General features: G+C 47.4%; 6 protein-coding genes across 9 annotated transcripts in view; 2 read left to right on the top strand and 4 right to left on the bottom strand.

The window, feature by feature from the left end:
* The window catches only part of riok1 (RIO kinase 1 (yeast)), a 4804-nt gene extending 1030 nt beyond the window's left edge, over nt 1-3774 (bottom strand). The window contains exons 1-15 of the mRNA XM_037458117.2: nt 3637-3774; nt 3078-3273; nt 2905-2992; nt 2512-2581; nt 2402-2444; nt 2190-2282; nt 1729-1841; nt 1454-1534; nt 1260-1346; nt 1040-1177; nt 855-958; nt 586-692; nt 434-499; nt 228-344; nt 1-46 (exon numbers count right to left, since the gene is read on the bottom strand). The exon at nt 1-46 is cut by the window's left edge and continues 8 nt beyond it. Coding sequence (XP_037314014.1) covers nt 1-46; nt 228-344; nt 434-499; nt 586-692; nt 855-958; nt 1040-1177; nt 1260-1346; nt 1454-1534; nt 1729-1841; nt 2190-2282; nt 2402-2444; nt 2512-2581; nt 2905-2992; nt 3078-3273; nt 3637-3689 — 1402 coding nt within the window. The 5' untranslated portion in view covers nt 3690-3774. The remainder of the gene's footprint in view (nt 47-227; nt 345-433; nt 500-585; nt 693-854; nt 959-1039; nt 1178-1259; nt 1347-1453; nt 1535-1728; nt 1842-2189; nt 2283-2401; nt 2445-2511; nt 2582-2904; nt 2993-3077; nt 3274-3636) is intronic.
* Nucleotides 3775-3913: 139 nt separating this feature from the next.
* Nucleotides 3914-6443, top strand: rpp40 (ribonuclease P/MRP 40 subunit). The gene is made up of 8 exons (XM_037458119.2): nt 3914-4048; nt 4644-4788; nt 4991-5059; nt 5135-5230; nt 5337-5459; nt 5552-5729; nt 5805-5939; nt 6059-6443. Exons 1-8 carry the CDS (start codon nt 3932-3934, stop codon nt 6255-6257), a joined length of 1062 nt encoding a protein of 353 aa, XP_037314016.1. The 5' UTR covers nt 3914-3931; the 3' UTR covers nt 6258-6443.
* A 78-nt stretch (nt 6444-6521) lies between these two features.
* Nucleotides 6522-10441, bottom strand: cdyl (chromodomain protein, Y-like). 2 transcript variants are annotated; one of them, XM_062557684.1, is made up of 7 exons: nt 10210-10441; nt 8885-9599; nt 8558-8805; nt 8280-8452; nt 7998-8208; nt 7787-7930; nt 6522-7242 (listed from the first exon to the last, which is right to left on the bottom strand). In XM_062557684.1, exons 1-7 carry the CDS (start codon nt 10282-10284, stop codon nt 7084-7086), a joined length of 1725 nt encoding a protein of 574 aa, XP_062413668.1. In that variant the 5' UTR covers nt 10285-10441; the 3' UTR covers nt 6522-7083. The 2 variants fall into 2 exon arrangements, with proteins under 2 accessions (XP_062413668.1, XP_037314013.2); XM_037458116.2 differs by having other exon boundaries at nt 10261-10441.
* A 1120-nt stretch (nt 10442-11561) lies between these two features.
* On the bottom strand, nt 11562-18232 carry LOC119209810 (protein disulfide-isomerase TMX3-like). Its single transcript, XM_037459396.2, has 16 exons — nt 17843-18232; nt 17484-17532; nt 17214-17256; nt 16655-16778; nt 16099-16144; nt 15513-15593; nt 15222-15321; nt 14820-14897; nt 14017-14083; nt 13634-13732; nt 13427-13484; nt 13291-13344; nt 13157-13213; nt 12332-12461; nt 12177-12245; nt 11562-11861 (listed from the first exon to the last, which is right to left on the bottom strand). The coding sequence occupies exons 1-16, from the start codon at nt 17874-17876 to the stop codon at nt 11673-11675; spliced, it is 1278 nt and encodes a 425-aa protein (XP_037315293.2). The 5' UTR covers nt 17877-18232; the 3' UTR covers nt 11562-11672.
* Nucleotides 18232-22242, bottom strand: si:dkey-154p10.3 (oocyte zinc finger protein XlCOF6). Of its 3 annotated transcripts, none has more exons than XM_062557897.1 (8): nt 22123-22242; nt 20871-21298; nt 19792-20395; nt 19639-19693; nt 19180-19371; nt 18913-19046; nt 18623-18701; nt 18232-18537 (listed from the first exon to the last, which is right to left on the bottom strand). In XM_062557897.1, the coding sequence occupies exons 2-8, from the start codon at nt 21294-21296 to the stop codon at nt 18378-18380; spliced, it is 1650 nt and encodes a 549-aa protein (XP_062413881.1). In that variant the 5' UTR covers nt 21297-21298; nt 22123-22242; the 3' UTR covers nt 18232-18377. The 3 variants fall into 3 exon arrangements, with proteins under 3 accessions (XP_062413881.1, XP_037315291.2, XP_037315289.2); XM_037459394.2 differs by having other exon boundaries at nt 18623-18746; nt 19180-19272; nt 22123-22231; XM_037459392.2 differs by having other exon boundaries at nt 18623-18746; nt 22123-22227.
* A 1498-nt stretch (nt 22243-23740) lies between these two features.
* Nucleotides 23741-26000, top strand: ccr9a (chemokine (C-C motif) receptor 9a). The gene is made up of 3 exons (XM_037457109.2): nt 23741-23894; nt 24244-24318; nt 24413-26000. The coding sequence occupies exons 2-3, from the start codon at nt 24286-24288 to the stop codon at nt 25490-25492; spliced, it is 1113 nt and encodes a 370-aa protein (XP_037313006.2). The 5' UTR covers nt 23741-23894; nt 24244-24285; the 3' UTR covers nt 25493-26000.
* The last annotated feature ends 579 nt before the right edge of the window (nt 26001-26579 follow it).

The raw sequence follows: 26579 nt of genomic DNA, 5'->3' as shown, positions 1-26579 counted from the left end.
CTCCGGACAGATCCTTCCTCAGTCCGGTCAGCGTCTGGTACAGAACCTGAAAAACCCCAAAAGCACGCATGTTGTTAATGCGTGACACGGGATCAAAGCTGGCCCAGGTACACCAGGTACACCTGGTAAGCCGGGTACACCAGGTGAACCAGGTGAGTTCCACGGGGAACACACTGAACATTTGGTGGATTTGATTCTCCTTCATCGATCCGTGTGGGTTTCCTTACGTTGTCACTGTGTCCACAGATGGCCGACTCCTCCTCCTTCGTCCTCATCAGGTCTACGTCTCGTTCGTAGTGACTCACCTCCGTCAGCGTGCGGGGTATGTAGGCCTTCTTAAACACCTGTGGTGGGGGAGGATGGAGGTCAGGCGGGGGGGGGGGGGGGGGTAACTATGGTAACCAGCTCAACGCCGGGACATTCGTGTGATCACCTCCTCGTCCACTCCGTCCTGATTCGAACGCTCCTCTGAAGTCCGTTGGGTCGCGATCTCCATCGCCTGCACGATGAAGACAGAGAGAGGAGATGAAAAGGCTCCTCTGGAGGCATTCGTGAAAGTAGCCTTGTGCGGAGAAGTGCTGAGACCTTCTCCAGGTATTGGTCAATGTTGTGGCACGTGATGGAGGGGTCGGTGATGAAGTCAAACAGCTCCCGGACCGTCATCACCGCGACGCCGCGCCGCACAAAGAACTCTGGGAGAGAAGCGGCCCACGTTAACAGAGAGAGGACGCGGCACCCTCCAGCCAGAGCTTCTACGAGCCGTCCTCCGGGGTCACTCCTGGTCCACCAACAATGTCCTCCTGCACTTTAATGACCACGTCTTGGTAAAGAGTAGAAGAGGGGGCGCCGCTCACCGTTGACATTACTGCAGTCCTTCCTGAGGAACTCCAGGGCATGCGGATGATCGTGCTCCACCGACTGGGACACGTCGATGATGTAAGCGCCTCCATTGTGATATCTGCAGACAGCTCAGTGAGTTTTACAGGCTTTTATTTTGAAGAGGTCAAGACGGATCTCCTGTGAATGAAGCGGCTCTTACAGCATGTTGAACTCGCTGAGGTCGGCGTGGACGAGTCGAGCCTCCTGGAACATCTTTCTCATGTTCTGTAGAACCTCCAGGTAGAGCTCACGGGCCTTTGACTCCGATAGAGCTGCGTTCTTCAACAGAGGAGCCGGCCTGACCAATCAAATCAACAACAGGATCAGTAAACGACACAAAGCTCAAAATGAGTCCTTAAACCGCTCCGATCGGTTCTCACATGTTGTCTTTTCCGATGAAGCTCATCAGCAGAACGTGACTTCTGAGCAGCTTCGGTTCAGGGCTCGGGATTCCTGCCGTCTGCAGCCTGACACACACACACACACATGCGCGTGCACACACACAAACACACACACACATCAGGTTGTAGTAGGTTCCAGCTGCTGATCGGAGGTCCTCTTGAGGTGTTCTTACCTGATCAGGTTCCTCATCTCCTTCTCTGCCCAGGTTCTCACCATCTTCCTGGGGTTTCCTTTACAGTAACCGTGGCGGAACCTGCAGGACAACAGAAGAGCAAATAATTGACTGGTCTAAAGACGGCGGACATGAGGCCCCCCTCATATCGGTACCGAGGGGCATTTGTCTCCACGCATGGTGAGCTATGCCCATTGGACGGCCGGTGTCAGCTGGGCGGAGCTCCAGCCGCCTTGTGACCCTGCAGAGGGGAAGCAGGACCACGTGAGACGCACCTGAACTCTCCGCTGACGTATTTGTCTCGGTCCTTGAACAGCAGGATGGAGGTCTTGTAGATCTTGATGGCTCTGCTTTCTCCAGCAGAGGTGCTGGCGTGATAAACGTTAGCCTGGAACCACACAAGTAAAATATTATGAAATATTATAATGCAGCTTTGTTTCTTCCAGTGTGCGATGACCCCTGACCCCATTGGCAGGAAAACAAACATGGACTCACTTATAGCACACATGAGGACATGCGTCTTCCTCACATAAAAAGACAATAAACCCTGGTTCACTGCAAGACAGAAGACCCGGAAGGCCAAGGGCCCAGAAGGTGCGTCCCCCTCCCGCCTGAAGGTCTGTGCCATCTTCACATTGACCTTCAACCCATCTCTGGAGCGGTGTCCCATCCTGCTACAAGGGACTAAACGGCTACAGCCCCCTGAAAGCCTTTGAGATCCATCATGATTCCGTACCTCCTTCCCGGTACTGATGCAGCCGTTGATTTCACAGATGACTCCTCGACTCAACATCTTAAAGAGAATCATTCGAGTTCGAGGATCCAAAACCTGCAGAAGAAGAGGAACACAATCAGTAAGCTGATTGCAACAAACAAGGGAGAGAAATCATAAACTTTTAAACAAAACTTTTCAAAATAAAAGCATCTGCGTGAGGAGCAGCAGCTCACCTGCTCCACCGTAGCTCGATCCGATTTGTCCTTCACTCGGTACCTGCAGAGAGACGCCAATCAGACCACGACTCACACTTATGTAACAGAACGGAGGCGATCGGACCTACGTGTCGGCTTCCTTCTGTTTCTGCATCGTCGTCACTTTATTGATCACCGAGTCTGCATAATTCAGTTTGTCTGAAACAATAAAAAAAAACTCATCAGAATGAAGAACAAAATCAATGCAATCGATTATTGTTAACGTTTTAAATCCATAAAGCTTCCTAAGCAACACGCTCTCACTGTCGATTCCACATTTTCTATTTTAACAATTCAACTTCTTCAATGGAAGTTGATCTTGTTGATCCCGTTGATTACCAGATGAGCACCGTGTGGAGGAGACACCTTCACTGGTCTGAACAACCGCACGTTAACTATGTGGAAATATTTTGTCGCATTATTCGTGTCGGCACAGATGTAGTAGATATGGATTTGGATGATGGAGATGTGTGCCTTGTTACCCAGGTTGATCTTGTGTTCATATTTCCTCAGAGCTTTGTCAGACGGAGTCGACTGCAGCGTCTTATTGGACGGATTCTGTCTGTTGGACTGACCAATAGAAACAAACAAATCAATCAACTGATCACCTGACTGAACATTCAAAAACAATCACATTCATCAGAAAGTGTCTAACCTGACAGCTGACTGCTGTCCTGTTGTATCTTTTGGTGAGATTTCCTCCTGCTGAACGCCACATCCACTCCTCCTCCTCATCGTCATCGTCGTCGTCTTCATCATAGTCATCTTCTTCGTCCTCCGGTGGGTCTGATGAAGGCTGCACAGTGACATCACTGATCTGATGCCTTGCAGCACACAGCTCTGATTGGTTGCTGCAGAGAGAAAATTATGCTCACAAACATCAGCTGTTTATTCTTAATGATTTGATTAAACACCAAAATACATTTGGAATCATGGCGGGAAACCAAACATGAGAAACACAATGTACCGCTACTTTCATAAGAGGAGCCAGGAAAGTACAAGATTATTAGTTAGCAGTTGATGATTAAACATCTAAAATATCATGAATGTCTGCTTGCAGAAGCAGTAACTTCATTGGCTCCAAAAGATACCAGATGACTAGGTCCAAACGTGTAGCTTCCCAACATTAGGAACAACATCGAGGACAACAGACGGAAGGAGAAGAAGACGATCAGAACCTTTTATCAACTGTAGAATTAAACTCTGGGTCTCACCTGTCCTCCTCTACGTCATCAAACTGACCAGGTACACAGGTGACCGCCGACATGACGCCACACAGCAGAAAAGACTCTGAACCTCAAGCAGCTCCTCACACGGCGGCGTGCTTGTCCACTTCCGGGTCTGAGCACGTGACTACGGCAAGAGACGAGGGTGCTTCAGCGAACTGCAGCCGCGCGTTGTGAGGGAAGCTTTTACGTTGGAAACCCCAGACGCGACGTTAGCTCTCTGGTTAGAGCTCGTGTTGTGACTTGAGGAGAGTTATGAAGATATAGGAAACTTCTTTGTAGGATGTTCGGGGATCTGGAGCGGAACCCCCGGACTCTGCTGGTCTGTGATCGGTCCAGTTTCCTGGATGACAAGAACAGGCTGAGCTCTCAGGTGGAGCAGCTGCACTTCAACTACAAGGTAACGACGTTAGCATTTTAGCTAGGTCAGCATTGCGCATGCTAACAGAGTTGGCACGTGTGGGGCAGGGCCCTTCAAAGTAAAAGCATTTCAAAACAAACGGCCCGCAAAGATCCGATCCGATATATTGCTTTATGTAACAATTCGTTTTATTTTATTTTATGTAGTCCCAAGTGTACAGAGGGCTTTAATCTGTACACATTACGACATCCTCTGTCCTGGAACCCTCACATCGGCACAGGAAGACTATTTAAAACCCTTTAATGGGGGAAAAGGGGGACAAACCTCAGTGAGACACAGAGGAGGATCCGTCCATCAGGATGGAGACATACATGACGTCATGTTACACAATGAACAATGTGAAAGATGTACAATACATTCAGTTCAAATGACAGAAATTATTCAAATATTTAGAGTAGTAAGTCAGGTGTATGGCACAACCACTGCAGGGACAACCTCCACCAGGTAGAACCTCCATCCACAGAAGCCTGTGGATGGAGGAAAACACAAAGACCTCAGGAAAGAAGCAATGTTGATGATGTTGTTTCATGGTGACAGTAATAAAAACGTGATTAACGTTCCTTTACCTGCACAGGTGTCCATGCTGCTGCCTGAGTGTAGCTCCACCCCCTCCCACCTGGAAGCTGTACTTAACAGCATTAACAGTTTCTACCTGATCAGGGATCTGCCCATTCACGAGCTGCTGGACCAACACTTCCTGGAGACCGCCGTGCACCAGGGTAACACACACACACACACACACACACACACACACACACACACACACCTTTCCATTGTACTAACCAACCTGCCGGTGTCATGTGTCAGTTTGTAGTGCCGGTAGTTGGCAGTTGTTATAAAGTGCTCATGGTAGCGTTGCCTTGAAGTGTTACTTGAAAACAGCCGTCTGAAGTAGTCATGGTAACGGTTTCTGTGCTGCAGGACGTGTCTCCGGTTTGTCCTACCGGACGAGGATCGATGAAGACAACTGTGTCGCTCTGCTGCCAAGCGGTAAAGCCTCATGTCATGTACAGGTGTCTCATCCTGGTCAGCTGACCGCCCGTGTCTCCCTGTGACTGTCTGCAGGTCGCCTGTCTCTCTCTCTGGATAAAGACTCCTTTGAGTTGTTGGGAGTTGAAGGGAAACCGTCCAGATTTAACCACCGAACAAACAGCAGATTTGGTTTGTTCATTATTAAATCGCCCTGATTGGTCAGATCCCATCATACTTAAATAAATACCCCAGTAATAAGATGTTGTAACTTTGTATCTTTATCTGTATGTTACAGTAGTGTCAGTAGATTTGACTGACAGCAGCATGGCTCCTGGTGGGCGGGGCTACCAGAGAGTCGTCACAGGTCTGAGGTCACGACTTAAACTGAAGACGGACTTCCTGCTGTCACATGACCCAGGTGAGCTCCACCTGCATGTTCTGATTCATCATATGGACATGGTCCTTCATTAAGGCAGACTACCACCCATAATGCTGCTTTCTGCCCTATAGCAGGCGGAGCCTCACTGCAGGCCCTCCTCTCTCGTTATGATTGGTCAGAGCACAGACCTGAGATCCGAAGCCACACCCTCACAGACCTGACCTGTCCCCTGCTAACCTCTGACCTACAGTCATGTGACCCACACTGTCTCTTGGAGTGGCTCGGTGCTGTGGATGGCCACATCAGCTGGTGAGATGGTAGACGTAATGACAACCACCGGTCATGTGACGTGGTCTCCTGTTGACTCTTCTTCTGTGGTTTCAGTGAGAACTTGTCCAGCAGCTTCCTGTCCTCACTTGTCTGTCCCGAGCCGAAGACGACGACGAGTCGAGCTCGGAGCGTCTCCGTTCAGGGACTGCTGCGTCCTCAAGACGTCCACCGACTCATCCAGCAGATCAGGTGACCAACAGATGATGTAGTATCTCTTGTACCGCTACTTGTACTACTCCTCCTAGCAGTAAGAGGACTTCTGGTATCATAATGTCATAGTACTCCTTGTACTACTACTGGCTCTGCAGGTGGCACCTGGAGCAGCCTGAGGCGGCGTCATGGGCCTCCGTCACGGTTCATGGATTTGTTGACAGTCCGGTTTCGTGGCGTGGAGAAGAACACGGTGTCCTCAGAGGTGGCGAGAACTTCTACAGCCTGCTGATGTTCCAAGACCAGACCTACCACCTCCACCTGGGGACAGGAGCCCATGACACCTGTCCTCCCTGATGAGGTCACCAGCAGGTTTTGTTGTAGAAACCAGTTTGAATTTGTATTTTGATTTGAATCCTTTTAGTTGAAAAAGTATAAAGTTGTGTCTCAACCTATAAACCCACAAGGACTGATTATTTGAAGGTGTTTTTCTCTCATTTGTCCTAAAAATAAAGGTATTCCTCAGCATAGTTCTAATTGGTTAGTACTAATTTGCATGACATCACTGCTTGGAAATAAAGTTTATATCTTTCAAATTTACAAAGTAGACAAACACTTGAATTCATTTGAAATGAAATAAAAGATTTACTGATTGTGTTTAATTTTACACATGAGATTAATAACCTGATGAGATTCTGGTGTACAAACCACACCTTAAGTCTCCTGCGGTGTTTATTTTACCCATAATTCATCAGTGAGCCTGCTGCACAATGAAAAGCTGTCCATCAGCGCTCCGGTGAAGGATGGCTTCGAGTGGAGAAACCATCAAACCTTTGAGCATCAGGGTCACTGCTCCTTCCAGAAGGTCAAAGGGCAGCTCCGCTTCAGTCTCTCCGGTCCTCTGCATTGTGTGATGTAACAACGTCTGGAACCATAACCCAGCACACACGAGGGTGCAGGGCGGTTAGCCTAGCTTAGCGCCAACACTGGAAGTGGGGGGGGGAACTGCTAGCCTAGCTAAGCAGAGACACCTGGATGGAACCTTCCAGGTGAGTAAACATTTGACTTCCAAGGAGAACAAGAGGATACAGAAATGTGTCACCGTTCTGATACAATTATAACTTAAATGTTTACAACACGTTTCTGCTCAGAATGTGCCGAGTCAGAGGGGCTAGTCCAGGTTCTAGCAGAACTCGGTGCTTCTCTGCAGGTACTGCAGGATGGAATCGGTCCCCTGCAGCGAGCCCCAGACCCGCTTCAGGGCTTCACACTCGCGCTCGTTGGCTTGCTCCAGGGCACTGCGGCTGGTGTTCCTCATTAGCGCTTTGGACTCGCGCAGAACCTGCAGGAAGTGGAACCACCACAGAAGAAGAAGCGATGACAAATGATGGTGTATATAGAAAAGGGTTCAAACACATTTTTAAAGGACATCCATGACTTTAAACCAAATTCCAAACCCAGTGTTCCCCTACCATTCAAATAGTTCCTTTTGATCTTAACAGTTATCCACTGATAAGTTGTGTCACGATGGGCACAAACAGACATGAAAGCACGGCCCTCTGATGAGCTTCCTGTTGTAGCTTCGCTCTGATTTCTGTGTCTCCACACAACTTCCATCCTGATCATCTCGGGTCTTTGTGCGTCGTAACGCATGGCGTGCACTTCTCCACACGTACCCAACGGTTAAATCTACACTTCCCTGATCCCCCCCCCTGAGCTTTTCAGTTAACAGCGCAGCGCCTGAGCTTGTCTGTTAAAAGCATAGGAATCATATAAATGAATAACGTACATTTCCATAACACTTTGGGGCCTTTTTTATTTTTTTCAAGCACTTTTCCAGGCCTTGAAATAACCAGTTTTTTCATAACACTGATGTAAAAACTCACCTGCGAGTCGACCGCCACCAGCTCTTTGATCCGCAGCATCACTTCCTGTGTAAAGGTCCCTGGCCACAGCACCTGAGACACCAGCCCTTTAGAACACGCCTCCAGCGCGGTCAACTTCCTGCCGCTGAGCAGCAGCTCGTTGGCCTGAAACAGAACTCCCATTAGAACCCAGCGGTGGTTAGCAGGGCTGCGAGGTGCAACTGGGACTGACCGAGGCGAGGCCCATGATGCGGGGGAATGTGAAGGAGGAGCAGGCGTCCGGCGTCTGGCCGTAGGAGGCGTACGGCGTCTGGAACCAGGCCTTCTCATTGGCCCACACCACGTCGCAGAGAGGCAGGATGGCGGCACCCAGGCCGTGGGCCGGCCCATTGACCGCCGCCACTATCGGCTTCCTGAACTGGATGAAGGTGTTGACGAAGGTCCTAAGGAAGAGGGGTCAGAGGTCAACTCTTACATGATGACAGACAGGGCCTCCATGGCGACGTTGCTTTACCTGATGGTTTCAGCCATCTTGATGCTCTCCTTCTTCCTGTCCTCCGTCAGCCGCCTGATGAAGTACAGGAAGTCCAGGCCGCAAGAGAAGACGCTGCCGACGGCGCCAAGTAAAACCAGCTTACTGTCATCTGATGCTGCCGTCGCCATAGCACTCTGGATCTCCTTCATCACCTGACAACAAGGATAAGAGACCAGTCGGGTTAAGTATCAAGGGTGTGGTCTATAGTCTGGGGCGTGGCTTCAACGCATGTCTATAGTCCGGGGACGTGGCTTCACCTCAGGATTAAACGTGTTGTTCTCTGAGCTCTTGGTTGACAGCAGGATGTGAGTGAAGCCATCTTGTTTCTTCACCACAATGTCCCGGTAGCGGTAAGCGCTCTCTGTTTGTCGAACACTGACCCTCAGACGTTTGTCAAAAGCGGAGCGCTCCTCCAGACGGCGCTTCCCCGTCACACTGGTCGTCCCGGTAACAGCACTGTGCCCACCTGACATCCCAGTGGCAACCTCCGTCGATGTCGAGGTATCTGGAGGAGACAGAACGTTCCTTTAGATCCAATTGACTTAAATCAGGCAAGAGAGCAGCAGTGTGACCTTCGACCTTACCTGTGCCACCGAGGGAGCGCATCGCAGCGGGTGTGACGGGTACTCGCGGCGGGGGCAGGGGGTTCTGGCCACGGGGTCTGGTCCCCATGCGGGCTCTCTCCTCTCCAGGACCGAGCTGGACCCCGGCGGGTTTCTCCAGCAGGGCGACCTCGGGTGGGACCAGGTGAGCCTCCTGAGCTCCCGCCTCCAGACTGTGAGCCACCTCGCTCGTAAAGTTCTCAGAGTCCAGGCGGCTGTTCATGGGACTCTTGGGGACCAGGATCTTGATGCCGGTCTTGGAAAGGTCCACGCTGCGGCGGGGCGTGCTGGCCGGAGACGCCGTCATCAGAAGGCTGCCGAAGCGTTGCTGCGAGCTGACGGAGGTCAGGTGCTTCAGTCCAGAGGGGGACATATGACCCTGGTCATATACCCTAGGTAGACCTCCGATGATGTCACTGTTGACGCTACCACGGGCCGTGGCGGAGGGCGGGGGCCTGCAGGGCAACCGGTGGGCGGGGCTAAAGCGGTGGCTGGGGAATCTGCGAGTAGAGCGCAGCAAGGTGGTGTCCCTCTGCCACTCGGCGTACCGGCGGTTGAAGTCTTGGACATAGATCATACAGGTGGAAAGGTGAGTCTCGGGCTCCCAGGTGTCTCCGTCTGAGCCATAACCTCTCCACCTGACCAGGTACTCCACCTTCCCCTTCTTGTTCTTCCTCTTATCCACGATGCGCTCGACCTGTCGGCCCAGTGACACCACCAGTTTGTCTATTATTATTATATATTCTTATTATTACACACAATTATTATATTTTCACACAAACTCAGATTCACTAAGATCATCTTCTTCAACATCTGAACTGTATTAGTATTTTTGACTGATCACCTGAACTAAGTTCTACCTGAAAACAGAAAAAGTTACATCTGAGAATCTATTGTTACCTCATAATTAATACATGTTGAAACTTGCTGATTAATTTCCTTTGTTTATGAACTCATTGATCAACTGATCAATAATAATAATAATACATATTAATAAGAGTTCTGTGATTAAATGATCAACAGTCTGGTCGAAGCGTACAAACCACAGTTAGTGGGAACACCTTCACTTGTATAAACTGTGACAGACGTCTGTTAGCACTGAGCTAACACTGAGTTAGCATTGAGCTAACACTGAGCTAACACTGTGCTAGCATTGAGCTAACGTTAACTCCACAGGCTAGTTACAAAAACTAACTCAGTCTACAGATAGTCTTGAACTTCAGACTCTGACTCACTTTACCGAGTTGAAAAATGATAAGTTCACTACACTTTGCTGGGGTTTCGCTCGAAAAGTTTACAAAGTTTACTCGGAACTCCGAAGTAGTTTCAGTTAGCAGGTTAGCATTAACTTGCTTCACCTCGTAGAACTCTTCCGTAGCCATGGAGACTGTGCGCGTGCACGGGCAGCTTCTAGGAGCTTCTTCTTAAGCCGAGCAACAGCATGAGAGAAGGCTCAGGATCTCCGTCCGCTCTGCACTGTTAATCACAGTCAACTAGCTGCTAGCCCTTAGTCCAGCAGCATGACGGAGCATCCGGTTTGACTCACCGACGTTCAGAATAAAAGTCCAACAATCTGTTTATCACTGCCAACTAACGTCACTTCCACGCTGTAAGCAAAGCAGCGTGATGGAGCACACCGACTGACTCGCTGTTCTTACGAATAAAAGCCTAACTAGCTGTATAACATTCAACTACCTGCTAGCCGTTAGTACAGCAGAATGACGGTTCATCCGGTTCGACCCACTCACCTTCAAAATAAAAGCTTAGTTAATTATTCTTTCCACTGTCAAATCTATTAAGCCAAACCAGGGCCCTATTGCACGAAACCAGAATAAGGGATTAAGAGGAGTTTTCGTGGATGAATTCAGCTTTGACTTGGATGCTCCAAAGCAGGTTGAATTAAACCATGTAACCATGGAAATGTATTCTTTGCAGCTAACAGCCAGGCTTAGATTAATCCTGGAGTCTCATGTGTTAAATCAGCTGATCTGATCCCAAACAAACGTCTTTAACAGATGAGGGTGATGTATAAAGTCTATTCACATGTTTCTTCCTGTTGGATGAAGAAGCTCTGACACTGAGACGTGCTGTCAGACGTCAGAGGTGTTTGGGGACAGATGGACCAGAGATTTGTGCATATATGAATATGGGTTTGAAATGAGTCTTTAAGGTAAATTTCCTGAAGAATATTAATTCTCTCTGGTCACTTTTAAGGCCACTACTGTCCACCACAGTGTTTGAGGGTTACCGCTCCTTCATGTATCTGGGACAAAAAGGGCACAACTCACAGCCGCAGCTTCAGCAATGGGAGTTTTGAACATAGACCACTCTGGTTCCCCACACAGGAATGTGCGAGAAGGACAGATTTTATTCATTTGAAATGCTCTTCCTATGAACTTGACATACACAAAGACTTAACAAGTAAGCTCAACCTTTGGATCTCTGGGAGGAGAATGTCTTCACATCTTATGGCCACGAGAGACGCCAAAGATAACTAATGGAGAACTTCAAGACGTCTCCTCTCCTGTAAAGCCCTGATTAGCTCATCACAGGTTGTGACGTCATACACCCTGCAGAGGTATGTGTTATTGTAAATATTCATGAAACAACCCAATGACATTAAGTTGATATTGAAATAAGGGTTTCACCTGGACAGAGGTGGGGCTGAAGGGTTTTATTGGCTCTCAGTTTAAAGACAGATGAGGACAAAGTATTCTAGGTCTAAGTTTGGATTACATGACTTGACGGTCCTACTCCTGATTTTATCTTGTCAGTCAGACTTTTTGTCAGTTTTGGTTTGGTGCTGTAAAGGTGAAACCAACAGGCCATCGCTGTCATTGTTGTCATCGTCGGCCGAGGTGGGTCTGTTCTTAAAACAGACATAGAAGACAACAGCGATAATGGCAAGAGGGACGCTGACCAGGAAGCACCCGAGCAGTGGAGACTGGCTGTAAATGGACTGGATGGACAGAGACACAGAGGATTCAGAGTTAATAGGCGCCCAAGACAGGTAAACAGAGGACAGAGAGGTAAGAGGTACCTGAGACAGGTAAACAGAGGACGGACAGGTAAGAGGTACCTGAGACAGGTAAACAGAGGACAGAGAGGTAAGAGGTACCTGAGACAGGTAAACAGAGGACAGAGAGGTAAGAGGTACCTGAGACAGGTAAACAGAGGACGGACAGATAAGAGGTACCTGAGACAGGTAAACAGAGGACGGACAGATAAGAGGTACCTGAGACAGGTAAACAGATGTGACTATCACAGAATTTACCGTCAGTGAGACTCTGATATCGTAAATGAAACGTCTGACCCGCTGATAGATGCTGTTTCCTCCCTGAAACTAAGAGGTCAGACAAAGAGTCAGATTTCAGAAAAAGTCTAACATGACTTAAATCTTTGTCCTCCAGAGAAGGACTACAGACTCACCTGGATGCTGCCGTCCAGGACCCCGTTCAGGAAGTCGAGCAGGTGGCGCTCTGTCTTTACAGCGGCCGGAGGCAGGAAGTAGCCATCGCTGGACAGATCAACCACTACGAAGGAGGGAACTTCCACCTCCCTTATAACAACAAACGATACAGCTGATCCACAGTGAGCTTAATTAAAGGAATGGAAGCACTCGACTACCACGGCCTACAGACCTTAAAACCAAACTCTGACTTTTGGGTTCAGATCAGCTGTTTAGGGTCAGTTTAATCAACTCGGAGTAGTTTGACTCAGAGTTGAGCGCGTGCACTGAAGGCAGCTTGAATGGAGCCGTGATACAACGAGTTACCATGGCAACCACCACAAACCATCGGCCACACGTCCCCCCTATTGAGGTGTAAATATTAATGCAAGCGTACGGAGTTTGAACCGTGATTAGAACCAAAGCAACACGCTACTGCAGCAAAAGACAGAAACAAGGCTTTATATTTAATGTACAAACTAATTATTATTATTTTGTCCAGGGAACAAAGACGTTTCCTCACAGCTCTGCATACAGCAGCTCTAATATTCTCCATCATGTTGTAAAAGAAACTTAATACTACACAAAGAATGTGCTGTGATGTGAGAGCACTCAAATATTTTAATAGTAAATAGGAGGAAGCTTCAAATAAGCCCAGTTGGCTTTTTGTTTCTTCCTGCACAGTGATATATATTATTTCTAAATTGTTTGTCTTACATTTTAAAGGGTTATGTTCAGGCCTCCATAGATTGAGGACTACAGTAGATACATAAAGGACTACAGACTACAATGAAACACCATCTTACCCCATCACCAGCCCATTAATGTAGTCACTCCCTTCCATGAAACCAAAGTAAAAGTTTCTGGAGGGACACAAAGACAGATTTAGGTTTGTGACCGTCTACTTTTTCCACGTGTTTGTGTCCAATGAGACTTTTACCTGCTGTAGAACTCTCTGTAGTCTGCAGACACTTTCTCCACCAGACCTTTATACCTGAGCAGGTCACATGACAGAAAACGCATCACAGAGGTTAGAGGACGGATGATGTCATAGTGTGTGTTAGATAGGGTCTTACCTCAAGCTCTCCTCACACAGGTTCTTCTCCTCAACCAGTGCCAACAACACCAATTTGTCTGTAGGAAAGACGCGGAGTCACTTAAAATGAACCAATCAGCAGCCTCGAGCTGCAGTTTCCACTTGACAGACAAAACAAAACAAAGTTTGTGCTCTTTATAAAAACTATTAATGGCCAAAATGATGACATTTTGGGGGGGGGTGTTACCTGACTCTCCCATCGCGTACAAAGTGAAGCTGTCAATCCTCATGAAGTTTGGGAAACGTTCTCTGTTGATCCACGACTTCAGATCACCATCAAGTTCCTCTGAATCAGAAATAAAAGTCCTTCAAGATTAAAAGAGGTTATTTGTTAGCGCATCCTCTTGCTCACAAAGACACGTGTTGGTGCTTCTTGGTTAGGGGTCATGATGAGGCGTGGTAACAGGACAACTGTGATGTCTGTTAAAGCCATTGCACTGGTTTGTGTTTTAGCTGTACCATATCCCAAGTGACTCCGTTATGATCATGCTACCACCTATTTATCACAGGATGTCTCCTGGTTAAAGAAAAAAGTGCAGATTACTCAGAGGTCTGAGTTCACAGGCTTACCGTTAAAGGTGAAGAAGGTTCCATCTTTAAAAACCACCACAGCTGGTAGAGACGGGAGGGAGACCCCCTGGACAGACATATAGACCAGGCTTTACCACAAACACCGCTAAGGTTAACAATTTGTGACATTTCATAGGTTTATCGATACTGTCCTCTATCGTCCTTTATCGTCCTCTACCTTCTATCATCGTCTATCGTCCTCTACCTTCTACCATCCTCTATCGTCCTCTACCTTCTATCATCCTCTATCGTCCTCTACCTTCTATCATCCTTTATCGTCCTCTACCTTCTATCATCGTCTATCGTCCTCTACCTTCTATCATCGTCTATCGTCCTCTACCTTCTATCGTCGTCTATCGTCCTCTACCTTCTATCATCCTCTATCGTCCTCTACCTTCTATCGTCCTCTATCGTACTCTACCTTCTATCGTCCTCTATCGTCCTCTACCTTCTATCGTCCTCTATCGTCCTCTACTTTCTATCATCCTCTATCGTCCTCTACCTTCCATCGTCCTCTACCTTCCATCATCGTCTATCGTCCTCTACCTTCCATCATCGTCTATCGTCCTCTACCTTCCATCATCGTCTATCGTCCTCTACCGTCTATCATCCTCCATCGTCCTCTACCTTCTATCATCCTCTATCGTCCTCTACGTTGCTAAATTGTCCTGTGCATTCCTCCTTTACCCTCTTCGTCCTCAGCTTTCCTTTTTCATCCTCATCGTTTCTCTTCGTCCTCTACTGTCCTTTACCGTCCCCTATCCTCCTCTTCCGTCCTCTACTGTCCTCTCAGTCAGTCTTACCTTGGGCAAGACGTCTCTCGTTGAAGAGAAAAAGTAGGTGTTAACGATGAGCTTCTCTGCTGCTGACGTGTAGTTTCCCTAAGAATACACCAGAGGTCAAAGGTCAGCCATGTGTGTTTGTGTACATGAAGGTCCATCTTTATGAGGACCAGCTTCATGCCATAATTACGAGGTCCGTCTTTCACTGCTTCAAAGGGGAAATGGACCTGCATTTAACCCCCCCCCCCCCCCCACAACTTTCTGATATGGTTAGAATTATTATTTTTTTATTCAGTAAATAAATTCCATTTCCATTGTGAGTCCAGAAGAACAAAACATAATCACAGGAAGGAAAGCGAATCATCGTTCCTTGAAATGTCCTCAACACTAAAGCTTTGTGTTTGTGTGTGTTTGTGTGTGTACCTTCAGGTGCGAAGAGGCTCCAACATAAACAAACATGACATCATGGCGGTTCATAGCGTGTTGGAAAAGCGGAACACTGCTGAGAGATCGAACCAACGGCCTGAACAACACGACATAGACGGGTCAGAGCGACTTCTGTGAGGTCACACGGTGTGTTTCAAGCTGTTTTTGGTCGTCTTACATCAGATGGAATGGAATGTATTTTTAATGTAATCTATACCACAGGTTATTACATCACATGGTTTTAAAGCTGTGACTAATTGACATGATGAGGTTTCAAAGGTTACTCGCCCTCCAACTCTATTGGCAAAGTCCAGGATTCCGTCTTTGGTTCTTGGTCCTGAATAATTATATTTCACACCTTTCTTCAACCTGAAAATGTAGGAGAGATTTGAATTTATTCAGTGGAGAACTTGGAAGGGGCGTCATCGTGCAAATGAACAATGAGGGCATTTGGGGGGGCTGATACTGGGGAAAGGTACCAAACATTAAAATGGACATCTTTATATATATATATATTTTTTTGTGCGGGAGAAGATCCTCTTCTGTACTCGCTAACACAGAGGTTCTCTTTGGTTTTTTTACACTTTATAACGCTTCATAAACGCTGTATATGCGTTTGCTTCCTGATCTCACGCTGTGCGTGTTGACTAAAGGTTTCAAACGTTGATACCCTGGCAGCGGAGAATAGCTTTGGCTTTGTTCATATTAATTTATATATTTTATTTTAAATTAATTACCAAATATTTTAAAAATATTGATCTACTACTGTGTAAAGAGAATAATGATTGTGCATTACAAAGCAATTGTATGTGTGTATGAATTAATTTAGTAAATGACATGATTAGTTCCTTTAATGATAATGTTGAGGACTTACATGAGGATGGCTGGATAACCTCTGACCCTGAACTCTTTGGCCAAACCTGCAGAGAAAACACAGCATCACCTCTGACCTCTGACTCCACGCACCTATATGTTTATATTCTTCTTATTTTACTTTAGCTTATTATTATTATTGTTTGTCTCCTTTTATTACACCACCCACCATCTATGTAACATTTCTGCACGAGGCAAAAACGGCTTCTGATTCGGATTCTAAAGTCAAACCCACAGTTGGAACATTTAGGGCGGGGCTAGATGCTGACTGACAGGTTGTCACCATGGTGTTGTTTCCCTTTTCATCTCACAACTTTAAGTCTTTCAAAGTGAGTTTGCTCTTCATCCAATGAAAATGTTTAAATTAGTATTCTGTTTTAGAAAATCCAAATACAACGCGTGGCTTGTCGTTTATACCCCGTGTCTAAAGAAGAATGTTTGCACAGTTCAGACTGATCATCACATTCACAGCGTTTTATACAGAAAGATGTGACACAGTAAATCATCTATTTCCTATCAAGTTGCAGTGATGCTCTTATTTTGGTAGTCTTACTGACCGGTGCTGGCCGTGGCGTCTGATTTCCCGACGTTGACTGGAGAACCAAGACTCCGGAGTTCTGATCCAATCTGGTGCCAAACAGGATCCAGTTCTTTACAGAACGAACACCAGGGGGCGTAAAACTGCAAAGAGGCGGATCACACGCTGTTGTTTCCATGGATACCAAATCTTTTTAAATTAGGAGCTTTTAAAACAGTAACACAGTAGCAGTTCAGATATTTGTTAAAAATGTATGTAATCAAATGAAACATTAATATTTCATTTAGTTGGTTATGGATAAACAAATGACGTTATAACAGGAGCTTTCTGAGCAACAGTTAACATTAATAAGAGTAATAATTAAGATTCAGTTTGTTCTCTCGTCCTGTGCTTATTTACAAACACAACAAAATTAGTTATTAACAACTTTAGGTCTATCAACTCTGTCTGGAGGACACTTAAATGAAAATGTCCACGAAATGCTATGCTATCCATTTTTCCGTGATAATAACGCGTTAATGAGCCCAGCTTTAATATAAATGTATGCATGTAGTACATTTCCGTGTGACTTGACATACTTTGATGAGCCAGATGTCGTCTTCAGCTCTCGTCTCCATGAAGCTGTTGGGACAACATTTCTTCACGTGTTAATGTTCACACATATATATATTTTTGTGGGAAACTGTTGACTGAAGAGGTTTAAACTGTGATTAGATCAACTGATGTAAAGTTCTGGGATGCTTTAATTGTGAAACTCTCGACACTGAAACAGGAAGCTGTTCAAGTTTAAATCTCAGCTTCTTACCAAACACAGATTTCTTATATTACTTTTTAAAATGTGTACTCACGTATCATCAAGCTCCTCCACAAAGGCCGAGGCGGACAGAACCAGCAGAACTACACAAAGAGACCAACATTTACAATCCTCTCTGTGATTGGTGGATCCATCTGTTTACTCATTTCTTCACCAATATGCTGAGAGACAGGAGGCTGCTCACTGGACTGTCACAATAAAAGACACTAATAAACCTTTACAGGCCTCAAATTTCTCAATTAAAAGGGGACGTCTTCAGGTGGTTCTGGGAGAAGAACCCTCTGGACCATCTTCAGCTCAGATCTAGATTGAGGATCTCACGTTGAGCTCGACGTCGTGGGCCCTGTTGAGGAGGGACAAGCCGAGAGCGGTGGAGTCTGGTGGAGGACGTACCTGAGAGCAGGACGGCGTTCCTCGGGTTCCACATGGCGACTGACGGTTAGCTGCAGCATGGTGGATTAACAGCATGCGCCTAATCTTCTAACTGCTAACGCAGCGCTAATCTCAGGGATTAGCCTTCAATCCACTCAAGCTTTATTGACATCACCAGCAACACAGAGTCTACTGGGGATCTTAAAGAGAAATAAGAGGCCTGAAGATTGTGCAGAGGAAGCTAAAAACAGGAGATATGATGGAAGAGAGAATGGAAACAAGGATGCAGGAAACAAGGAGACCAGACAGGACATAAGGAGATAAAATAAAGTCAAGTATTTTTTGTTGTATTAATATTGATCATTATCGGAAGGCAATCATCATTCATCGTCTCCAACCATGATGTAATGAGCCATGTGTAGAAACGTAATGGATAACGTTCAGATGGATAACAGAAACGTTTTGATTTGCAACAGTTTAATTACATGTAAAAATCCAGTAAATAACCAATACACCTTTTAATGGAGGAGAAGCTCCCCCACAACAGATAGTCCAATCAAAGTGCTTGATCATCTGTGAGGTCACAGGTGTGGTGTCTGCTGACATGTCTTATCAGCAGCTGACGGTCCGGACTTGAGTAATCACACTGTTGGCATGGAAACGCCTCACCGGTGTGATGTCGCCGAGCATGTAGATCCAAACTCTTCTTTTGGATACTGAAACCAATGACAGCAGACACGGACATGATGGACCAATCACAGTAGAGACCATGACATCATGGACGACTAGTGGCCGCGTTACCTGCTGTAGTCACAGTGTTGGCAGCTGTACGGTTTCTCCTGACTGTGAGTTCTTCTGTGTCTCAGCAGAGAGCTGCGATCTATCGATGCATAGGAACACTCAGTACACCTGTACGGCTTCTCACCTGGTGACACACACACACAAACATATCTTACTTGTGTGTGAGTGTTGCCTGCGTGAGGCCACATGTGAGTGTGTATGTTACCTGTTTGTGTGTGTATGCAACGTGTGAGTCCCCAGGTGTGCACATGTGTTACCTGTGTGAGTCCCCAGGTGTGCACGTGTATTACCTGTGTGAGTCCTCAGGTGTTGCTGCAGTGAGGCCTTCAGCCTGCTGCTGTAGGAGCAGTGAGGACAGCTGAAGGGCTTCTCTCCTTCATGAGTTCCCAGGTGACGTCTCAGAGTCAACTTGGAGGAGAACTTCCTGTAGATTAAAAAATCATCAGCCAGCAACAAGTAACACACCTGGTTTAACTAAGGTTACCTGTCTGTTTGATTGATCTGCTTAACCCCACAGTGACGGCCTGTGGAGTGATGGATTGTGGGTAAGTATGTACCTGTGACAAATAGAGCAACAGAAACCCGTCTCGTTGCTCTTCTTCTTCTCTTCTCCTTCGTCTCTCCTGCTCTTCTTCCTCTTCTCACTGAAGCTGGGCAGAGAACCAGGGTGGAGTGTGCTGGTGTGACTGGGAGCCGACACACACTGATACTGGTTTGGGGTCCGCTGGAGGATTTTAATAGTATTATAGCTGCAACATTTAGGGAGATAAAAGCATCCATCGGGTTCAACAGAGTCAGACTTTGATCCCTCAGCGTGAACTGCACAGATGAACTCAACGTAATTTACTAACAACATTCAAAACGATCAATTATTGTAAATTATTGTATTGTATGAAATTGTGAACAGTTTCAATGTTGCTTCATACGGTGGATGAATAAATGTATAACACATTACTATTGTGTTACAGGGCAGTTATTCCTTACTAGTTATTGATAAGGACGGAGAGTTTGTCTACCTGTCGGGACAATCTGTCTGTCCTGCTCGTCCAGTCGGGCAGCTCCTCCATCCACCTGCAGGAGCCGAGTCAAACGTTATTGATCGACGCTCGATCATCGCGCGGGGGGGGGAGGGGGGGGGGGGGGGGGGGGGGGGGGAGCGATGTTCCCACCTGAGTTGAAGTGGCGACGCCGACCACAAGCGTTGTGCGTTTGTTGGTGAGCTTTACGCAGGGCGGCGCTGCTGAACGTCCTCCGACAGGCGGGACAGGCGAACCGACGGGACGCCGCCGCTTTCTCCCTCCCGTCCCTCCTCCTCCGGCGGTGGCTCCTCCAGTGGAGCTCCAGCTCCTCCCAGCTGTCGGCCGTGCGGCTGCAGCAGACGCAGCCGAAGTGGCCGGCCGCGCGGTGGGACCGGACGTGGACGTCCAGCAGGCGCCTGGACGCCAGCACCACAGGACACAGGGGACAGGGCAGCCTCGTCCGCTGGGGGCCTGCGGCGCTCCGTTTCAGGCTGGAGGAGGGGTCCTCGGCCGGAGGGCGGGGGGGTGTGGAGGAGGGGTCCTCGGCCGGGGGGCGAGGGGGTGTTGAGGAGGAGCAGGCGGGAGCAGGATGAGGGGGTTTGGCAGCCGAGATGCGACACAGACCCAAAGTCATGAGGTGAGCGGACTGCGCCATCTCCTCCTGGGAGGCACGAGGGTCTACAGAAGAAGACGGGTCCACAGAAGCCTCCTGCGGGGGGAACATGGAGGACGACTCCTCGAACAGAGTGTTGACCTGCACAGAGAAGGATGAATATCTGCTGTCACGTAGTCCGTGGATACGTTTCTGTAGTCAGCCAATCAGAATCACTGAACATCCCAGAAGGATTCAATACGCATTATTAGTATTATATTAAATTAAAGGATAAATATGTTCATATACTAAACTAAACAATTTTATTGCAATTTTCTGACTATTTAATGCCATTGATCTGACGATATGATGTAATGATGCAAGTACGCTCCTTCAAAGCACAAAGAGCGTTTTCACACAATAATTAGACATATATCCTAAATAAATAAAACCAGTGCAAGGAAGCATCGGTTGAAGCATGGTTCTCGGTGCCGTGCGCTCTCTTTGATCAGATGTGTCCCGTCGAGGAGGTTTAACGCGGGGCCCGGGGTGGGCGGCAGGGCGCCGCGCTGCGTGGCTGCAGGGGGAGACGACCGGCTGTGTGTGTGTGTGTGTGTGTGTGTGACAGGTGTGTCACCTCACAGGTGTGTGCAACTTGAAGCACGCCTTCGCTGCCAATGTCACAGGTGGGCGGGCTCATGTTATCCAGCATGTTGTAGAGCAGGAAGTCTTCGTCTTCGTTGCTCTGCGAGTGATAGGGCGACGCCCCCTGCCGGAGCCCCGCTTCCTCTCTGTCGCCGGCCCCTCCCCCTCCGTGGCCCTCCCCCAGGTATGTGAGCGCTTGGAGGCGGTGCCTGACCTGCAAGTGGCTGCTGATAGAGGCCTTCAGGCCGCAGGTGAACTGACAAAGTTTACAGCGATAAAGCTCCACCATAAAGGACTCCACCAGCCCCCCCGACAGACCCTCCACCTCCCCGCAGTACAGGCTGGAGCTCACAACCCCGGCCACCAGCTGCAGAGTGACAGGGCTGATGTCCTGGTACCGCTGCTTCCCCGCCAACATCACTGAAAGCAGATCGTGACACATCAAAGTTAACTTGACAATCGATTGACAGCGTCGCCTTGGCATCAGCAAGTTGAACCACGTTTCACCTTCTTCATGCTTGAGGTGTTACACCCAAACTGGTTTTTAAACCTACTGGGCTGGATGTGAATAGGGAGAAAAATGACCTCCTAACATCTATTCCTGACCACCTTTCCTTGACCTCTGTGGAAAATGTCACAAGGTCAAGGAAAGATGGTTAGGAGAGTTCATGAGGAGTTAGGAAAAGACACTGCAGTGTTTAGGGATCGACTCCACTTCCACTAAGCTGTTGTGATGGAGGAGACGCATGTTGACGTCAATCTGCAGCAGCTACAAAGAAGCATCTGAGATGCCTTCATGTTACAGTGTGAGTCATCCAGACGACACAAACAACCAGCCTCAAAGTAGAACTGTATTAACATGCATGAGTCATGCTAACGGTTACTCACATGATCTGCGTTTCTACGTCATCATTGTTATTTCTTACCAATGATATGTCACTACTTGAATATTGTCACTGCAAGGATTTATGGGACGGAATGATCTCCTTTCCTTGGTCCAGTGGTTCCTATGCTAAAGGAGCTAAGTAAGGAAGCATGGTGGGTCCTTTCCTTACATCCTTCCTGAACATTACGGACTATTCCGGAGCCGGGTTTTTCCCCAGAAACGGCCATAATAAATGAGACAGAACCGAACTCGTCGGTTCTGTCAGCTTAGATATTGCGTCGTGTTTCTATAGCATGAGGTCGTATAATTGACATAGGGAATATTATTATTAACATGTGGAATGTAACTTAAATCTCACCTGCTGCTTGTCCCAATGTAAACACACCGCCTTTGTTAACTTCCGCCTTTCCAACAAGAAGGACACGTCACGTCCGGCCGATTCACCCGGCTCAGATTACATCCGGGTACTTTCCAACGCATTTGTTTTTCCACAAAAATTAGAACCATTATTATATTATATGAAAAACATCAAAATACATTCAAAAAAATATATTAGGGGGGGGGGGGGGTGTAGGTAAATATGTGTCACTTGTGGATCCTTGGCTGAGCTTTAAGCCCCGCCCCTGGCTGACAGCGTCAGCCATGACGTGCATTAACTAGAAGTAACTAACTTGTACACTAGGTCACGCCCTACTACATTCAATTTTTTGTACTCTGTCTTCTGTTTTTATAGATGCCACGTTGTCCGTCTCAGCCTTCCACTTCCTGCTCTATAGGCCTGTTGTGTTTAACAAATACATCAAGTTCACGTTGTCTAAATGTCATCAATGAGTTTTGAAGCCATTACACTGGTTTGAACTTTAGCTTCATTACATCCTGTGAGTGAATTCTAATCATTGTACCACCATTGTATCAAATGATGCCGATCATAATGAAATACTGTTTTCATGTTGATAAATAGCAAAAATGATTGTCATGATGATGCAAACGATTATGTCAGAGGTACGTTAACTTCATTGAGACCTGAGTACAGCCAGGTGTGTGTAGAGAGGGCGAAAGGACAAACTATTTCCATAAAATAGTGATAACCAGCAGACAGCAAAGTGAGGTAAACATTCATTTATTTGTAAAAAGCTCTCTATCATTCATGTGTCTCTTTGTCCAGAGTCGGGGCTTTACAGCACCTAGGACAAGGTAATTCAGCACTGCAACAATGCTGCAATTTGATTGGCTGTCAGTGAGTGGCAGGTATCCACGACTGGCCCGCGCACAGACCCTGCAGACCTTTGGCTTGAATGATGGCACTCAGGTCAAAGGTCAATAATGTACATGTGAGGAGCTTTATTATAACTATACAATGTAAACGAAGGAAAGCACTTTGTTTTGTCTCCTGAGACGTTTACGTGATTCATTCTGTTGACTAGAAAGGAAGCTGTGTGTGTGTGTGTGTGTGTGTGTCTGTGTTCGTGCCTCTGTGGTTAGAGCCTGTCATGCCACCTTGTGCAGTGTGAAGCTGCTGGCACGCAATGTGGCTGATTCTTGTTTTGATGTTGTCACAGACACAATCTCTCAAGAACACACACACTCTCACTTTCACTCACACGTGCGCACACACACGTACACAAACACACACAGTGACGTGTGTGATACATCTTAATCTAGGTTACATTCAGGGTAGTTTTTGATTCATTTTATTATGAACTTATTAATGTGTGTGTGTGTGTGTGTGTGTGTGTGTGTGTGACTGTGCTCGTGAAGTAAACAACAACATGACAGATAACAGCAGGTTCGGTTGGTTTGACACGTCAAAGCTCCACTACTACTTAAGTTCTAATTAAGGGTAGGTTTATTTAAGGGTAAGGGTTAGTACATATAAATTAAGGATTGATAAAGGTTGAGCTAATGTTGATTTAAAGGGTTATCAAAGGTAAAGTGAGAATGAAGGTACAGTTGAGTGTGAATGACATATTTTATGAAGGGTAAATTCAAGGTTTAAATGAGTTAAGAGCTTATTAACAGTGAAATTAGGCCCCTCCCCCTTAACTTCTGCTTTGACTCAACATTTGTGGTCTAACGGACGGAAAGTGGAAAACGTTTCAGAGAGATCGACGGAGGAAACTAAGACACATCGTGAGTCCAAAGTACTTCATTTGCGTCTTTTATTTAGTGTTTACTGCATGTTTCATGTACATTTGGAGTTTCTGGGTAGATTTGTTTCTTTTCATTCTCTGTGTTTATTCTTCAATAATGAATCCGCTTTCAGTAGTTAATGAATAATCTTAAATACTTTAAAATGAATGTATTGGTTATTCATAGTTCAATATGTATAGAGTAGCACATGGTATTACTTGTATACGATGTATAAGTAACAAAATCCCAACCCTATATTTAATCAAATGTAAAACACAAAAAGTAACTCCTTACAGGTGATGTCACAGTGTGATGTCATAGCTGTCTTTCATTTTGTTTCTTGAATAAGCCGCTGAATGACCTCATCACCATAGACAAAGACCCTGACCACATGACGTCCATGGATGACATCATGATCACAGAGGTAACTATTATCAGTTATTGATCTCTTCATTTAATTTAATAGAAACATACAGAAGAACAAGCCTTCACACAAAGGTGTGTCGCCTCCTCGTTAGGTCACGGCCAACTTCAATCTGTCATCGACACCTGACGCCGACTACGACTACGGCGACGGCTTATTCTGCGACCGCTCGTCCGTCCGCGACTTCCGGAGCCGCTTCGAGCCGCCGTTCTTCTGGGTCATCGCCGTGGTGGGCGGCGCCGGGAACTTGGCCGTGGTGTGGATCTACCTGAACCTGCGGCGGCGGCTGAAGACCATGACCGACGTGTACCTGCTGAACCTGGCGGTGGCCGACCTGCTGTTCCTCGTCACCCTGCCGCTGTGGGCGGCCGAGGCGTCGCACGGCAGCTGGAGCTTTGGCTCCGCCCTCTGCAAGTTAAACTCCGCCCTCTACAAGGTGAATCTGTTCAGTGGCATGCTGCTGCTCACCTGCATCAGCGTCGACCGCTACGTGGTCATCGTTCAGAGCGTCAGGGCGCAGAACTCGCAGGCGGAGCGCCGCCGCTTCAGCCGCCTGGTGTGCTCGGGGGTGTGGCTGCTCGCGCTGCTGCTCGCCACGCCCGAACTCGTGTTCGCCGCCGCCTCGGAGCCGGCCCGCCAGGGGTACTGTCGGATGGTGTTCCCGTCCCACCTGGGCAACCGCACCAAGATCCTGGTGCTGTCGCTGCAGGTGAGCATGGGCTTCTGCCTGCCCTTCGTCGTCATGGCCTTCTGCTACGGCGTCATCGTCGCCAAGCTGCTCAAGACCCGCAACTTCCAGAAGCACAAGGCCATGCGCGTCATCCTGGCCGTGGCTGCGGCGTTCGCCGGCACCCAGCTGCCCTACGCCGGCGTGCTGGTGACGGAGGCGGCGGAGGCCACCACCCTGACCCTGACGGAGTGCGAGGACCTGAAGCGCTTTGACCTGGCTGGGCAGGTGCTGAAGAGCCTGGCCTACCTGCACGCCTGCCTCAACCCGTTTCTCTACGCCTTCGTGGGCGTGCGCTTCCGCCGCGACCTGCTGAAGCTGCTTCAGGCGTGCCGCCGCAGGCCCGCCTATCAGGGTCCAGCCAGCAAGTCCTGCCGGAGCCCGCCGGGCTCCACCAGGGCCTCCGTGATGTCGGACAGCGACACCTCACACGCGCTCTCGCTGTAGAGGCCCCTGCAACTTCCTGTTTTGTGCTGCAGCAGCTACTCGTTGACTGTAACAAACCCCCTCAAAGGATCAGCGTGTCGCATCCGGAAATGTAATGAAACATCAGATGTATCAGATAATATATGAATTTTTCCTTCAGAACATTATCACCTGTTTATCTCCTCATGACAAACTGAGCCTGTCTCCAGCCTTCGATCAGCAGACCTCCCACAACCACTGGGAGCTCCATTAAATCCACAATCAGCTGTTTTTAGCCTGAATCACAACGTAATCCCGAGATCAATACATTTACAAAAAGGTTCATTTCAGGGGACTGTCAGCTGATCTGTTTCCACTCGCCTCCATCGTGACTGTGAATGTAATTCTGTTGCCGTCATGTGACCTGAATGCTGCATCATGCCGTTTCAGCAGGAACCGTGTTGCATCTGTTGTTTGACAGGAATGTATCTGCTGCTGCTATCACATGTTTGTGTACATGAGGTTAGGAACATTAAAGCCTGTCCGAAGCCCTGCAGAGTCTGTGTAAGCGTGACCAGGAGGAGGAACTGAAGAAATGTTGTTTGTTCACATACTTCCCCATCTCAGCCGGATGCTGTGAGATGTCCTCACTGTTGTTACTGTATTATCAAGGTTACACAGTCAGAATTATATATATTTATATATATAATATATAGTCTCAGCAGGTTAGTGGAGAGGACACACATAACGACGGAGGTCTGTCTCTCTGGACAGGGGACAGTTCTGTCCAGTTGAGAGAAGCAGACAGGCCTCTCTGCTGGGGGGGGTCACAGCGTGTACCAGTGTTGCGAAAGTTCACTTTCTACATGAACTGGTTCAGGTCACAAATTTTAGTTCAGTTCATAGTTCAAAATATTTCATAAATAGTTCACAGTTCCAACTAGTTCAGTTCTTTTTTCCATGTTGCTGCAAGCTATTATTTTTCTAAATTATTGCCACAGCCCAGAACCACAGACAGCAATTATTTCATCAGTTTTAACACTGAAGCTACGCATCAGATTTAATCTTCATATCCAATGTTGAATCCTTATCCAACCAGGGTTTACATTAGCATTGAGGGGATTGTTGC

This window comes from Pungitius pungitius, chromosome 15 (assembly GCF_949316345.1).
Source record: "Pungitius pungitius chromosome 15, fPunPun2.1, whole genome shotgun sequence".
Taxonomy (NCBI): domain Eukaryota; kingdom Metazoa; phylum Chordata; class Actinopteri; order Perciformes; family Gasterosteidae; genus Pungitius; species Pungitius pungitius.
Note: the sequence above shows the minus strand (reverse complement) of the source record. Positions and strands in the feature narration are given on the sequence as shown.

Coding starts and splice junctions, on each gene's coding strand:
- rpp40 (XM_037458119.2), top strand. CDS start 3,932: ATGTTCGGGGATCTGGAGCGGAACCCCCGGACTCTGCTGGTCTGTGAT. Junction 5,060..5,134: donor TGTCGCTCTGCTGCCAAGCG/GTAAAGCCTCAT, acceptor GACTGTCTGCAG/GTCGCCTGTCTCTCTCTCTG. Junction 5,730..5,804: donor GTGGATGGCCACATCAGCTG/GTGAGATGGTAG, acceptor CTGTGGTTTCAG/TGAGAACTTGTCCAGCAGCT.
- cdyl (XM_062557684.1), bottom strand. CDS start 10,284: ATGGCTACGGAAGAGTTCTACGAGGTGAAGCAAGTTAATGCTAACCTG. Junction 8,453..8,557: donor ACAACACGTTTAATCCTGAG/GTGAAGCCACGT, acceptor CCTTGTTGTCAG/GTGATGAAGGAGATCCAGAG. Junction 8,209..8,279: donor AAGATGGCTGAAACCATCAG/GTAAAGCAACGT, acceptor CCTCTTCCTTAG/GACCTTCGTCAACACCTTCA.
- LOC119209810 (XM_037459396.2), bottom strand. CDS start 17,876: ATGTGGAACCCGAGGAACGCCGTCCTGCTCTCAG. Junction 17,533..17,842: donor GAACGCCGTCCTGCTCTCAG/GTACGTCCTCCA, acceptor CTCTTTGTGTAG/TTCTGCTGGTTCTGTCCGCC. Junction 12,462..13,156: donor ATTAATGGGCTGGTGATGGG/GTAAGATGGTGT, acceptor TGTTGTTATAAG/GGAGGTGGAAGTTCCCTCCT.
- si:dkey-154p10.3 (XM_037459392.2), bottom strand. CDS start 21,296: ATGTTGGCGGGGAAGCAGCGGTACCAGGACATCAGCCCTGTCACTCTG. Junction 19,047..19,179: donor TGTTGCTCTATTTGTCACAG/GTACATACTTAC, acceptor TTTAATCTACAG/GAAGTTCTCCTCCAAGTTGA. Junction 18,747..18,912: donor ACACCTGAGGACTCACACAG/GTAATACACGTG, acceptor GTGTGTCACCAG/GTGAGAAGCCGTACAGGTGT.
- ccr9a (XM_037457109.2), top strand. CDS start 24,286: ATGACGTCCATGGATGACATCATGATCACAGAG. Junction 24,319..24,412: donor ATGACATCATGATCACAGAG/GTAACTATTATC, acceptor CCTCCTCGTTAG/GTCACGGCCAACTTCAATCT.